Raw genomic sequence first — 14,802 nt, 5'->3', positions numbered from 1 at the left:
TTTCACCATAAAAAGCTGTACAATAAGCTCCATTATATGTTGGGTGGTTTTTCAATTATATGTCTGTCTAGATCTATTATTTATCTATCTCTATAGAATTAATTGTTGTCCAAAAATGCTGGAAAAACCTGGGAGAAAAACGCCTGCAAAACTGAATCCAAAATTAGGGAAAAATGTGTGTTTTTGCCTCTGTATTTTTCCTGCCAAGAGATGCAGAAATGGTGCAGAAATGCCTGGATCCAATTATTCAACGAGTGCACATACTCTTTACTTGTTTTTTCTGAAAATTCTTTATTTCTTGTTTTCAGGAAATATAATAATTTTTACTTGAAATGAGGGAGTACAAATAGGCAGATTATTAAGAACTATGTTAGTTTTAGTTTATACGAGGTCTTACTGTTTTAATGTCAGTTATGCCCTGGTTTAGTCAAGCTCTGTGAATACTTGGCCTAGATATTAATGAGCTTGTTCAATGCAGTAACACATTAAAGGTAACCTACCTGTGGTTTGTTACAGCCATTAAAGAAACTTGGATTACAAATTGGATCACTGAGGTATGACTTTAACAAGTTTGCTCTCAGTCCCTTTGGGGATTCATTGGTCATTTTTATTCCGTTTTGCAATACAGATACGGGAAAATTTTGTGAAGGATAACTGGTCAGCCACAATCGGAAACTGGATTTTGTCTTTTCTTTATCTGTAATGACTTCTTCACAGATATGTTCAAGATCTCTGAGCCAACTAATGGCCAAGTGGCAGTTTTGAAGTACAACCCATGTACCTTCTTCAGCTGCCTATAAAAAAAAAAAATAACCAAAAGTCAAGAAAAATACATTATTATTCACAAGTCCTCATATAAAATTAATTAGGAATCCCTGACAATCTGGAGAAAACCCAAACACAATCATTATCTGGAAAATTAAGTTATACAGACTATGCGACCTTTAATCAATCATCCTACTGTTAATGTTAATTTTCCTGATCTAAAAGCCATAGATGTATTTGCATTTTAATGGCCAGTAAATGAGTGTCATCGGGAAGAAATAATAGATTCTTGGCCTTTTGGTATAAATTCTTTGTAAAATATTTATGAGAAATGATGTAAAAGAAGTAGATGATGTTGCTGTTGTTATAGCCATAATAACTTTCACAGAGTAATGAAGAGTCATAACTAGAAGAAACACTTTATGTATGATATTAAATTAATATACAGTTTGGATAATGCTGCCTGGAGAGTTATGTACATCAATTATCATGATGATTTACTGTTTACGTAACTCGTCTCTTTTACAAAAATGGGTCATACTTTTGTGCAATTTAAAGGATATGGACACCATTAGTAGTATTTTGTTTTTCATGTATTTAGGGCAAAAAATAATTTTTGCTTTTCTGGTTCATTAAAAATGTTGCACTTTTTGCCTATTATAGCCTATGTGTTGAACAGTGTATTATGGTCTGCAGAATGCGAATCCAGCAATCAGTTAGGTTTATAACTCTTCTGTCTTTTTCTAAACTCTTTGGTGCTTTGTGGTCATAAATCAGCCTAGAGGAACTTAGTAAAAGAGTAAAGGCCACTTTACACACAGCGACATCGCTAGTGATGTCGCTGGTGAAAGCACCGGCCCCCGTCGCTTACACCCGTCACACATACTTCCCTGCCTAGCGACGTCGTTGTGGCCGGCGAACCGCCTCCTTTCTAAGGGGGCGGTTTGTACGGCATCACAGCAGCGTCACTAAGCGGCCGCCCAATAGAAGCGGAGGGGTGGAGATGAGCGGACCGAACATCCCACCCACCTCCTTCCTTCCTCATTGCAGACGGCCGCAGGTACGATGATGTTCCTCGTTCCTGCAGAGTCACACATAGCGATGTGTGCTTCCGCAGGAACGACAAACAACCTGCGTCCGGCAACAGCAACGATATTCGGGAAAGGAATGATGTGTCAACGATCAATGATTAGGTAAGTAATTTAGATCGTTAACGATCGTTCCTGCATTTCACATGCAACGACGTCGCTAACGAGGCCGGATGTGCGTCATGAATTCCGTGACCTTAACGACATCTCGTTAGCGATGTTGTTGCGTGTAAAGCCGCTTTAGAGTTAAAAACATTTCTATCAGAACCAGCTCACTGACTAGGAAGAGAGTGAAAAGAGTTTCAAAGGTGCCCATCTGCACCAGCTCACTAAAAGATACTAGAATGTCATCGCTGAAAAAGTTCACATCCTTGAAATTGTTCCAGAAAATGTAGTATTTCTTCCAGAAGATAATTGTAATTACACGTATTGTTATACAGATGTTTATTTCCTTTGAGTGGTGGAACAACAGTAAAAAAAAAAAAGGCAAATTGGACATAATTTCACACAAAACTCCAAATTGGTCCTCCAGTGAGGAAGGAGACAAACTCTAGCGCCACCTATTGGAAGTAGCAATCCTAACAGTCAAATGTGGCTTTTTAAACAAGCCTTTTCATAAGACTTAGGATTTATTGCCAGATCAGAATCTCAATTTGCAAACACAGTGTTTCAGGGTGATTGCCCTTTGTCAGTGCAAAGTGTGGGTATCTGATCTGGCTTATGAGAAGCTATGTGGGGACCATGGGGAAGACTATTCTCCTTATAGAGACCTGACAAATCAGGCTGGCTGTCAGGAAGGGGACTTATAGCTGCAATGTCCCTCTGGAAATTATTCAAATTGTCCTTCCAGTAAGGAAGGAGACAAACTCTAGCGCCAGCTATTGGAAGTAGCAATCCTAAAAGTCAAATGTGGCTTTTTAAACAAGCCTTTTCATAAGACTAAAGGCCGCTTTACATGCAACGACATCGCTAATGAGATATCGCTGGGGTCACGGAATTCGTGACACACATCCGGCCTCGTTAGCGATGTCGTTGCGTGTGACACCTACGAGCGACCGCTAACGGTCCAAAAAACGGCAAAAATCGTTGACTGTTGACACATCGTTCCTTTCCCAAATATCGTTGCTCATTTTGGATGCAGGTTGTTCGTCGTTCCTGAGGCAGCACACATCGCTACGTGTGACACCCTGGGAACGACGAATAACAGCGTTCCTGTGTCCTCCGGCAACGAGGTTGGAGTGAAATTAATGCGGCTGCTCTCCGCCCCTCCACTTCTATTGGTGGCCCGCTGTGTGGTTCTTAAATCCTCAGACAGTTATCTTCTCTTATTTCTATTCTCCATGCTTAGTATGGCACACACAGACATACAATGGAAAGACTAAAGGCCGCTTTACACACTGCGATATCGGTACCGATATCGCCAGCGTGTGTACCCGCCCCCATCGGTTGTGCGACACGGGCAAATCGCTGCCCGTGTCGCACAACATCGCCCGGACCCGTCACACTACTTACCTTCCCTGCGACGTCGCTGTGACCGGCGAACTGCCTCCTTTCTAAGGGGGCGGTTCGTTCAGCATCACAGCGACGTCACAGCAGCATCACTGAACCGTCGCCCAATAGAAGCGGAGGGGCGGAGATGAGCGGGACGAACATCCCGCCCACCTCCTTCCTTCCGTATTGTGGCCGGGAGGCAGGTAAGGAGAGCTTCCTCGTTCTGGCGATGTCACACGGAGCGATGTGTGCTGCCGCAGGAACGAGAAACAACTTCGTTACTGCTGCAGTAACGATATTTGAGAATGGACCCCCATGTCACTGATGCGCGATTTTGCACGTTTTTGCGACGATGCAAAATCGCTCATAGTTGACACACGCAACGGCATCGCTAAAGCGACCGGATGTGCGTCACAAATTCCGTGACCCCAACAAGATCACTTGAGCGATGTCGTAGCGTGTAAAGCCCACTTAAGTCAACTTCTCCCCTTTTTATTTGGTTTCAGGTGGGATTTTCATATTGCCCACAACTGTTACTTGCCACAGGTGAGTTTGAACAAGCATCACATGCTTAAAACAAAGCTGTTTGCCCACAATTTTTGAAAGGTGCCAACAATTTTGTCTTACCCATTTTTGGGGTTGGGTGTGAAATTATGTCCAATTAGCCTTTTTTTCCACTCTGTTTTTTTTTGTTTTGTTCCAATACACACAAAGAAAAGAAATGTGTATTATAAAACCTGTGTAATTGCAATATTTTTCTGGAAGAAATATTTAATTTTCTGGAACAATTTCAGTGTGCCAACACTTTCAGTCTTGACTGTATAGGGAATGTGTCATTGTAAAATGATCTATAGTTTAAATCAGCAATTTGTGTAAATGTATTTCTTTTATTTGGAAATGGGTTTTTTTCATGTCACAATCTGTGCTTAAAAAAAATAGAATCCTTCCAATTTTCACACTGGCCTCTAGGGCTTTCCTAGCCTCATATTTCCTGTTGTTTCAGGAAATTCACATGTACATTAGAAGCAACAGATTGACTTGGACCCTAACTTTAATATGGGAGGATGAGCATTTGCATAGGTTATTGTGAAGGCAGGGGAAGCAAGCGAGTCGTGGAAACACCTATTGTGAATGGTGTGTCCTGTAATACCAACTGCCTGTAGCGGTGTTATCTGTCATTGTAATCTTGCCTCTGATGATAATAAGCGTGCTGAAAATTATTCCTAAAAGGACAGGAAGTACGAGTCTAAAATAGCCTCACGGTCTTGTATGAAAATTGCAAAAATGCTATAAAAATAATTTTGTCTATTTTATAATTTTGTTTTCATTATATGAAAACAACATTTTTACATGAAAAGATTGTCTGGGGGGGTGGTGGGAGACCCCACACGTATTGCTACATGCCTGTGGCTTCATTAGAGGTGACGAACATCCCCCAGACAACCTTTTCCTTATTATGGGCTATACAGTAGGAGGGTAATTTTTCTCTGCCTATTCAGGCTAAACTATTCTTTGGCATAACATCTATATCTTATCTATTTTACTCCGGTGTGCTATTTACTATGGGTCCCTTATACCGTTTGGACCATTCATTTCTCATAATAGATACATAGCAGGAGGGTGATTGTGTTTTGTCTATTTGGGCTATCCATCTATCTTAGGTTACATAGCAGGGGGACAATTGTATTCTGCCTGTTTGGACTACCCATCTGTTTATTCAAAAGACGGAATCTGATTTATTATATCTCAAATTCACTGAGAAGTCAATATTTGTATACCACCCAGTTTTCTTGATTTATTGGTTATAGTTAGAGTTGAGCGCGGTTCGCGGTTCGAGGTTCTCCAGTTCGCGGCTCGAGTGATTTTGGGGGCTGTTCTAGATAGAACTAGAACTCGAGCTTTTTGCTAAAGCTCGATAGTTCTAGATACAATTGAGAACGGTTCTAGCAGCAAAAAGACCAGCTAATTACTAGCTGGCTTTCCGCTGTAATAGTGTATGTCACTCTGTGACTCACACTATTATGAAATTTCAGTGTATAGTGTGCGGGAACAGCGCATTCAGATCACTGCTGTATGGATAATGGCGATCGCCATTTTTTTTTTTCCTTGTGTTCCTTCCCTAAGCGCGGGCGTGTAGTGGGGCGGGCCAGCATGTCAGCCAATCCCAGACACACACACAGCTAAGTGGACTTTTAGCCAGAGAAGCAACGGCATGTGTGATAGGATGTCCATGTCACATGTCCCTGCATTATAAAAACGAACATTTTCCTCCAGTACGCCATTATCTGCCTTCTGCGTCCTTGGTGTCAGTCACCGCTGGCGCAGCGCCTATCTCCGATACTGCTGTGTATGCTCTATACACAGCGCTGTACAGAATAGGGATAGCACTTTCTATCAGTCCTCTTAAGGGCTAATACCGGCAGGGTCAGAGCCATAGGTGACAGGTCCGTGAAAACAAAGTTTAACAGCTACACATGATGACAGCGTCTGTGTAGCTAAGGTCAGGGATTTCCTCGCTGCATTTCCCCATTAGGAGGGATAGAAAGGCAGGCTTCCTTTCCTCTACCCAGAGACCCAAAACCCTGCCACTGTACCCTCCTGCCCTTTGCACACTCAAACTCATTGTTACTAAGCCGTTATACTAGCAAACACTGAGTGAACTTAGTGGCATCCTAAACGTAGCTGTTGGACTTCTGTATAGTCCCACTAGTGCAAAGATATTTGCAGCACGTCTACCTGCATTGCACACTCAAACTCATTGTTACTAAGCCATTATACTAGCAAACACTGAGTGAACTTAGTGGCATCCTAAACGTGGCTGTTGGACTTCTGTATTGTCCCACTAGTGCAAAGATATTTGCAGCACGTCTGCCTGCATTGCACACTCAAACTCATTGTTACTAAGCCATTATACTAGCAAACACTGAGTGAACTTAGTGGCATCCTAAAAGTGGCTGTTGGACTTCTGTATTGTCCCACTAGTGCAAAGATATTTGCAGCACGTCTACCTGCATTACACACTCAAACTCATTGTTACTAAGCCATTATACTAGCAAACACTGAGTGAACTTAGTGGCATCCTAAACTTGGCTGTTGGACTTCTGTATTGTTCCACTAGTGCAAAGATATTTGCAGCACGTCTGCCTGCATTGCACACTCAAACTCATTGTTACTAAGCCATTATACTAGCAAACACTGAGTGAACTTAGTGGCATCCTAAATGTGGCTGTTGGACTTCTGTATTGTCCCACTAGTGCAAAGATATTTGCAGCACGTCTGCCTGCATTGCACACTCAAACTCATTGTTACTAAGCCATTATACTAGCAAACACTGAGTGAACTTAATGGCATCATAAAAGTGGCTGTTGGACTTCTGTATTGTCCCACTAGTGCAAAGATATTTGCAGCACGTCTACCTGCATTGCACACTCAAACTCATTGTTACTAAGCCATTATACTAGCAAACACTGAGTGAACTTAGTGGCATCCTAAACGTGGCTGTTGGACTTCTGTATTGTCCCACTAGTGCAAAGATATTTGCAGCACGTCTGCCTGCATTGCACACTCAAACTCATTGTTACTAAGACATTATAATACCGAAAATTGAGTAAACTTAGTGGCATACAAGAAGTGGCTGTTGTACTCCATTCGTGCCCCACTGGTGCAAATCTATGTGCAGTACCTCTGCATGACACCTTCCTGCTCTGTTTTTAATAAGCTATAATGATAGCAAAAAATGCTGCCATTTAGTGGCATACAAGAACTGGCTGTTGTATTCAATTATTGTCCCACTGGTACCAAGCTATTTCTAGCACCTCTGCATGACACGCTCCTGCAATGTTTTTAATAAGCTATAATGATAGCAAAAAATGCTGCCATTTAGTGGCATACAAGAACTGGCTGTTGTATTCCATTATTGTCCCACTGGTGCCAAGCTATTTCTAGCACCTCTGCATGACACGGTCCTGCTCTGTTTTTAATAAGCTATACTGATAGCAAAAAATGCTGCCATTTAGTGGCATACAAGAACTGGCTGTTGTATTACATTATTGTCCCACTGGTGCCAAGCTATTTCTAGCACCTCTGCATGACACGGTCCTGCTCTGTTTTTAATAAGCTATAATGATAGCAAAAAATACTGCCATTTAGTGGCATACAAGAAGTGGCTGTTGTACTCCATTAGTGCCCCACTGGTGCAAATCTATGTGCAGCACCTCTGCATGAGACCCTCTTGCTCTGTTTTTAATAAGCTATAATGATAGCAAAAAATGCTGCCATTTAGTGGCATACAAGAACTGGCTGTTGGACTTCTGTATTGTCCCACTAGTGCAAAGATATTTGCAGCACGTCTACCTGCATTGCACACTCAAACTCATTGTTACTAAGCCATTATACTAGCAAACACTGAGGAAACTTAGTGGCATCCTAAAAGTGGCTGTTGTACTCCATTAGTGCCCCACTGGTGCAAATCTATGTGCAGCACCTCTGCATGACACCCTCATGCACATTTTGCTACGCTAATTTTATAGCAAACTCAGGGAATTCCTTGCTGCATTTGATCATTCGGAGGGATAGAAAGTGAGGCTTCCTTTACTGTCCTGGTACCCACAGAACACGGCCACTGTACCCACCTGTCCACTTTTGCCACGCTATTTAATTTGCCCAAAGAGCTGACTCTTTTTCTGCCTTCCTAAAATTGTCTGTAATACTAAGTTAGTGTTCCTTTGCTGCCAAGCAAGGTACAACACATGTGCATTATACATTCCTTTCCATTTCTGGAATGCAATTATTAAATGCAGGTAGTCCAGCCAATCTGTGACGAAGGTGCAGGTGTGAATATAATGTAGCCTGCATCCAATGTTGGTTTTCTCGATGTCTGACAGCTCAACAATACCATCTGTTTCCACTTCCAAAACAAGTGATGGCCTGCCAATCACACTCCCTGTTGTGTGTAAAGGGGTGGAAGTTCAGTGTGAAAAACCATGTGAGACTGTTGTCCCCACAGTCACAGAGGATGAAGAGCACGCAGATGCACTTGATGGGGCAGGCGGTGGTTGCACAGGCACGCTAGGCCGCATTGTAGCACAGTGAAATTCACATTGCGACTTATGCTTCATTTTAATTCGTGTACAGGGTGGGCTCCTCAGTATGCAGCAAAACCAGGCAACAGGAAAAGGACTCTACTCAGTTGGGTTGATAAATGATTGTTTAACTTTACCAAAACAAACAATAAGAACCATGCATTCAATTTAAATAATTAAACAATCTATTCTGTTGCCTACTACCTGCTAATCCCTCTGTGAAGCAGTAATTGTGTGTTTGTGCATGTGTGTGTGTATGTGCGCGAACACGACTTACCAGTGGCGCATCACAAGAGCTTCCCAGTTATCTACGTAAACATAGACAAAACACATTACCCCCCCTGAATACCCTTGTTAGCTGAAGCCTCACAGATAAGGCAGATGATAACAGTGTGAATGCAAACCACACAGCTCTGCAACACAGTCATGGAAATCTTGAAAAGCAAACATGTGTCGCTGTCCCTCTATGATTTAAACTGTACGTGACAATTTGACAGTGTAGAGGCAGCAAGTCTTATTGTCTATAAATAGTCGGCCTACCCAGAACAGATATGTGTTTTGCTAATAAAACAAAGTGTTGCGTGCCCGCATTATTGTCTGGGCACAGCCTACCGTACCCGGGTACTGTGATGTCCAGTTGCCAGAAATACAGACTTTACGCTCCTCTCACGGTAAGCAGTATAGACAGCTCCGTAAGAATGTTGGTCTGTGGCACAGGATGCTGCTCACTGGCGTTACGGTACTCCTCACCGAACTCCAAAATGACTAAAAAAATTGGAAAGAGATTCCAGGGCACTACTCAGCATCCACTGTGTCCAAATAGGAAAAAAGTCTCCTGTCAAGAGGCCAGAAACAATGCAAGACCGGGGTGCATATATATGGGTCAGTTGTCATTCAGCATAAACATAGAAAAAATATAGCACTCACCGTTTTTTTTGCTGTGCATAGTGCCGTTTATTCAATGGTGGAGGTTACATGTGCGGAGAGGGCTGGTGGGGAGAGGGAGTACACACCGTACGTGGCAGACGACGGCCGTTTCGCACCTGTCCGGTGCTTCAGCTGGTCCAGGACCAAGTCCTTGGTGTGTTGGTGACAACGTGGTGAGAATCGTGCCTCCTTCCTCTGCCCTCTCCCCCCAACCTCGCACAACCGAAATGTGAGCAAGCTCTCACTCATCTGCTGAGTCTTCCATGCCCATCGCCAGTTCGTCCTCCATTTCTTCATGGGCTCCTGCACCTTCCTCAACACTTTTTGCTGATACTATGCGCCCTTGTTAATCCCTCTCCCCCACCATGACTGCCGCCTAGGTGCCACTGACCATCTGGACCTCGTAGATCTTGTTATCCCTTCCGCATATGACTCCTCCTGTACTTCCTCCCCTTCCTCTTGTCCCAACACCTGACTCCGAATAATGCTTACAGTGTGCTCCATCATGTAGATGACCAGAATTGTCACGCTGAGAATGGCATTGCCAGTGCTAAACATTTTCGTTGACATTTGTAAACTGTGTAGAAGGGTGCATAGGTCCTTGATGTGACACCACTCCAGCAGCGTGATCTGCACCAGCTCTGGATCAAGTTAGGCCAGGCTATATGTCATAACGTATTGCAGCAGGGTTCGGCGGTGCTGCCACAAACGCTGCAACATGTGCAGATTCAAATTCCTGCGTGTCGGCACATCGCATTTCCAGCGTTTAACCACCAGACCTAAAGACTTCTGGAGCGATGAAAGTTGTTGAGCTGCTGTGTGCGAACGATGGAAGTGAGCACATAGCGAGCGTGCACGCTGCACAAGGCCATGTAGGCCAGGATGGTGTTTTAAAAATTGCTGGAGAATTAAATTCAACACGTGAGCCACACAAGGCACGTGTGTCACATTGTCACGGCGAAGGGCCGCACCCATGTTTGCATCATTGTCACACCCGGCCTTCCCTGGCTGCTGGTTGAGTGGAGACAAGCATTGATGAAACTTGGTCTCCAGAGCTAACCGTCCACAACTTCTCTGCGGTGTGACTCACATTTCCCATACATTTCAAAGTAAACATTTGACCGCATGATGGCATTGAGCTCTGCTGCCAGCATAGTAAGGAGGAGGTGTGTGGTTTTCCTTGTGCACAGTTACAAGGAAGGGTGCCCTGACCACACAGGGTTTGGGCCGAGGTGAAGGACCCACACGAGGTTGAGGAGGCAGAAGCAGTGTATTAACTTCTACATACAGAGGAAGGATTGATACAACTCGTGGGGACAGCAAGACTTGTATAGCAGACACTTCTCCATCTCTCACCATAGTTACCCAGTGCCCAGTGAGCAACATGTAACTCCCCTGTCCATGCTTACTGGTCCAAGTATCTGTGGTGAAATGCACCCTGTCACACACAGAGTTTCTCGAAGAATCGGTGATGTTCTGTGCGAGCTGCTGTGGTAGCGCGGGCACGCCTTACTTGGAGAAGGAGTGGCGAATGGCCATCGGCTCTTGGGGCACTGCAATGGGCATAAGGTCTCGAAAATCCTCGGTCTCAAAAGGGTGTAAAGGCAGCCTTTCTGTAGCCAACAAGTTGCAGATGCTAAAACTCAACCTCTTAGGCATGTAATGCCCTTCGAAAAGCATGTAAAACACAGCGAGGGGACTCCAACCACAGTCTCCCTCGTTTCCACTAATTGGGCCACACACCCCCCACTTGACTGGCATCAGTTGACCCCCCTTTTGAAAAAGAAAAAGATGCTTTGCATGAAGTACTCTCAAAAATACGCGTGCCTTTTAGCTCCCCTGCCTGATCCAGGGGAAGAAAAGTCCTCTGAGAGCCATGACTTGTTCATCTTGGTTGTTTTTTAAACACAGCGAGGGGACTCCAACCACAGTCTCCCTCGTTTCCACTTATTGGGCCACACACACCCCACCTGATTGGCATCAGTTGACCCCCCTTTTTAAAAAGAAAAAGATGCTTTGCATGAAGCACTCTCAAAAATACGCGTGCCTTTCAGCTCCCCTGGCTGAGCCAGGGGAAGAAAATTCCTCTGAGAGCCATGACTTGTTCATCTTGGTTCTTTTTTAAACACAGCGAGGGGACTCCAACCACAGTCTCCCTCGTTTCCACTAATTGGGCCACACACACCCCACTTGACTGGCATCAGTTGACCCCCCTTTTGAAAAAGAAAAAGATGCTTTGCATGAAGCACTCTCAAAAATACGCGTGCCTTTCCCGTCCCCTGGCTGACCCAGGGGAAGAAAAGTCCTCTGAGAGCCGTGACTTGTTCATCTTGGTTCTTTTTTAAACACAGCGAGGGGACTCCAACTACAGTCTTTCTCGTTTCCACTAATTGGGCCACACACACCCCACCTGACTGGCATCAGTTGACCCCCCTTTTGAAAAAGAAAAAGATGCTTTGCATGAAGCACTCTCAAAAATACGCGTGCCTTTCACCTCCCCTGGATGACCCAGGGGAAGAAAAGTCCTCTGAGAGCCATGACTTGTTCATCTTGGTTCTTTTACAAACACAGCGAGGGGACTCCAACCACAGTCTCCCTCGTTTCCACTAAGTGGGCCACACACACCCCACTTGACTGGCATCAGTTGACCCCCCTTTTGAAAAAGAAAAAGATGCTTTGCATGAAGCACTCTCAAAAATACGCGTGCCTTTCACCTCCCCTGGATGACCCAGGGGAAGAAAGGTCCTCTGAGAGCCATGACTTGTTCATCTTGGTTCTTTTACAAACACAGCGAGGGGACTCCAACCACAGTCTCCCTAGTTTCCACTAATTGGGCTACACACACCCCACTTGACTGGCATCAGTTGACCCCCCTTTTGAAAAAGAAAAAGATGCTTTGCATGAAGCACTCTCAAAAATACGCGTGCCTTTCACCTCCCCTGGATGACCCAGGGGAAGAAAAGTCCTCTGAGAGCCATGTCCACATTGTCAGTGGACAGACACGTGTGCTTATCTGCCAGCAGACCCCCAGCAGCACTGAAGACAGGTTCTGAGAGAACGCTGGGTGCAGGACACGACAAGATCCCCAAGGCGTACGTGGCAAGCTCAGGCAATTTATCCAGATTGGAAGCCTAAAATGAGCAGGTCTCAAGTTGCACAGTAATGGCATCGACGTTTCCTTGCATATACTCATATATCTGTGTCTCCTCCTCTTTTTCCTTGTCCAGCTCTTTTGTTTTCGCATGAGTATGTGTCCTTGTCACTTTCCCATGTGTTCGTGTTGTGTTGTGAGTTGTTTGTCACCTTTTGGACACCTTTGAGGGTGTTTTCTAGGTGTTTTTATGTGTTTGTGATTGCCTCCTATTGTTTCCTATGCGGTTCGAGTTCGGTTCGTCGAACGTTCGACGAACTGAACTCGAACGAGACCTCCGTTCGACGATCCGAACTCGAGCCGAACCACGACCGGTTCGCTCATCTCTAGTTATAGTATATCTGATCTAATCCACTCCAGTGTGCCATTCTCTAAAGGTCTTTTAGACTGTTTATACCATTCATCTCTTATAATAGGTACACAGTAGGAGGATATTTGTGTTTTGCCTATTTTGGTTATCCATCTATCCCAGGTTATACAGCAGGAGTGTAATTGCATTCTGCCAGTTTTGGTTACTTTTTCGTTTATTCAAACACCGGTACCGGATTTATTGTTCTTTAATTTATAATTGCCCACTCTGCATTTTTTATATGCACACTTACTGAGTAGTTGATATCTGTATACCATCTAGATTTTAGTGTCCACTGGTTATAGTTTGCCTTGATAATAGTACCTCTCCATTTATTGGTCAATAATAATTTTATTATACATTGAAATTTGTGTATTTACTAGCCTGTATACTAGGGGATTGTGTGTCTCCTCTTAGGGTCACACATGCTGTTGTAACACCCTTCATTGGGTACAATTTTTAAATGTTTTTAAATCTTGTTAGTGTGTTCTCTGGATTATCCATAACAACATTTATATTTTTATTCTTATTTCCTTGTCTCTGTCTCCTTCCCTGTCTATTTCCTTGTCTCTGTCTCTTTCCCTGTCTATTTCTCTGTCTGTCTCTTTCCCTGTCTTTTTCCTTGTCTCTGTCTCTTTCCCTGTTTTTGTCTCTTGTCCATCTGCCTCTTTCCCTGTCTGTTTCTTTCCAAGTCTCTGTCTCTTTCTCTGTCTGCCTCTTTTCCTGTTTCTGTCTCTTTCCCTGTCTGTCTGTATCTTTCCCTGTCTGTCTCTGTCTGTTTCTCTGTCTGTCTCTTTCCCTGTCTGCCTGTCTCTTTCCCTATCTGCCTCTGTCTCTTTCTGTCTCTTTCCCTGTCTCTGTCTGTCTCTGTCTGCCTGTCTCTTTCTTTGTCTGTCTGTGTCTTTCCCTGTCTGTCTGTGTCTGTCTGCCTTTGTCTGTCTCTCTCTGTCTCTTTCCCTGTCTGTCTCTGTCTGTCTGTCTCTTTCCATGTCTGCCTCTTACTCTGTCTGTGCCTATGTCTGTCTGTCTCTATCCATCTCCCCACCGACATCTTATTACCTTACACATAAGCTTCTTATACTAACAATTTATTTTGTTCCTATAGCAACCAATCACAGCTCCTATTAATAACCTTTAGCTCACAGCTCCATTGATTGTAATGCAGGCAGTATTTTGGAGAGTAACTGTACAGCGCGGGGTTACATTTTCCCATCAAAACATAGTCTATAAAGTTCCCTGAGTCACGTGGGGTGTCTGTGCAAATTTTGTGATTGTCAATGCGACGGTGCGGATTTCTTTAGCGGACATACACACACACACACACACACACACACACACACTCAGCTTTATATATTAGATTTTGTTTTAACGTCTATAATATTATGTGTAATTACAACTAGTATATGTCAGGATTTTCCCCCTATTTTTCCTGTGCATGCAATTTTTAACAATTTAAGTATTTTCAATCATATCTCAATACAAATCGTATGTTTTATTACATGGGCCTGCATACTTTTCTATTTAGGAGTTAGTCCCCTTAGCTTGAAACTGTAATTAACTGATCGTTTGTGATGTACAGAACTGCTCTGTACACCAGAAATACTAACTTCCTATAAATGCTGACATGCACCGGCCTTAACAGGTAGCTTGCCACGACAGTGACAGGGCTCATCATTTGACCTCTGTCTGTCATTACAGCTCATTGGCATCCTGCAGGGAATGAAGCATTCCCCTCTGGTGGTCAGATATTGACAGTGGATTTTACTAGCAACTGTTTATCTCTTATTTATATTATGCATTATGAACAGATATGCACCTGTTCAAACTATTGGGAGTGCTGCCAGTCTTCTTTTTATGTTATATATAGAAAGAAGTGATGACCTTTAGACAGGCCTTGCACCCCTCCCCCACCTTACCCAATAGCCTTACTTGCTGATCTTATCTATAGGT

The 14,802-nt window shown here is 43.8% G+C and overlaps 1 protein-coding gene across 1 annotated transcript in view; it reads right to left on the bottom strand.

Moving 5' to 3' along the window:
- The window catches only part of LOC142302376 (dynein axonemal heavy chain 3-like), a 2,626,214-nt gene that overhangs the window by 120,601 nt on the left and 2,490,811 nt on the right, over positions 1-14,802 (bottom strand). The window contains exon 70 of the mRNA XM_075343433.1: positions 501-794. Within this exon, the coding sequence (XP_075199548.1) occupies positions 501-794 (294 nt within the window). The remainder of the gene's footprint in view (positions 1-500; positions 795-14,802) is intronic.

The sequence above is a fragment of the Anomaloglossus baeobatrachus genome, chromosome 4, assembly GCF_048569485.1.
Source record: "Anomaloglossus baeobatrachus isolate aAnoBae1 chromosome 4, aAnoBae1.hap1, whole genome shotgun sequence".
NCBI lineage: Eukaryota > Metazoa > Chordata > Amphibia > Anura > Aromobatidae > Anomaloglossus > Anomaloglossus baeobatrachus.
The sequence above is the reverse complement of the archived record's forward strand: the minus strand, read 5'-3'. Positions and strand labels throughout refer to the sequence as shown.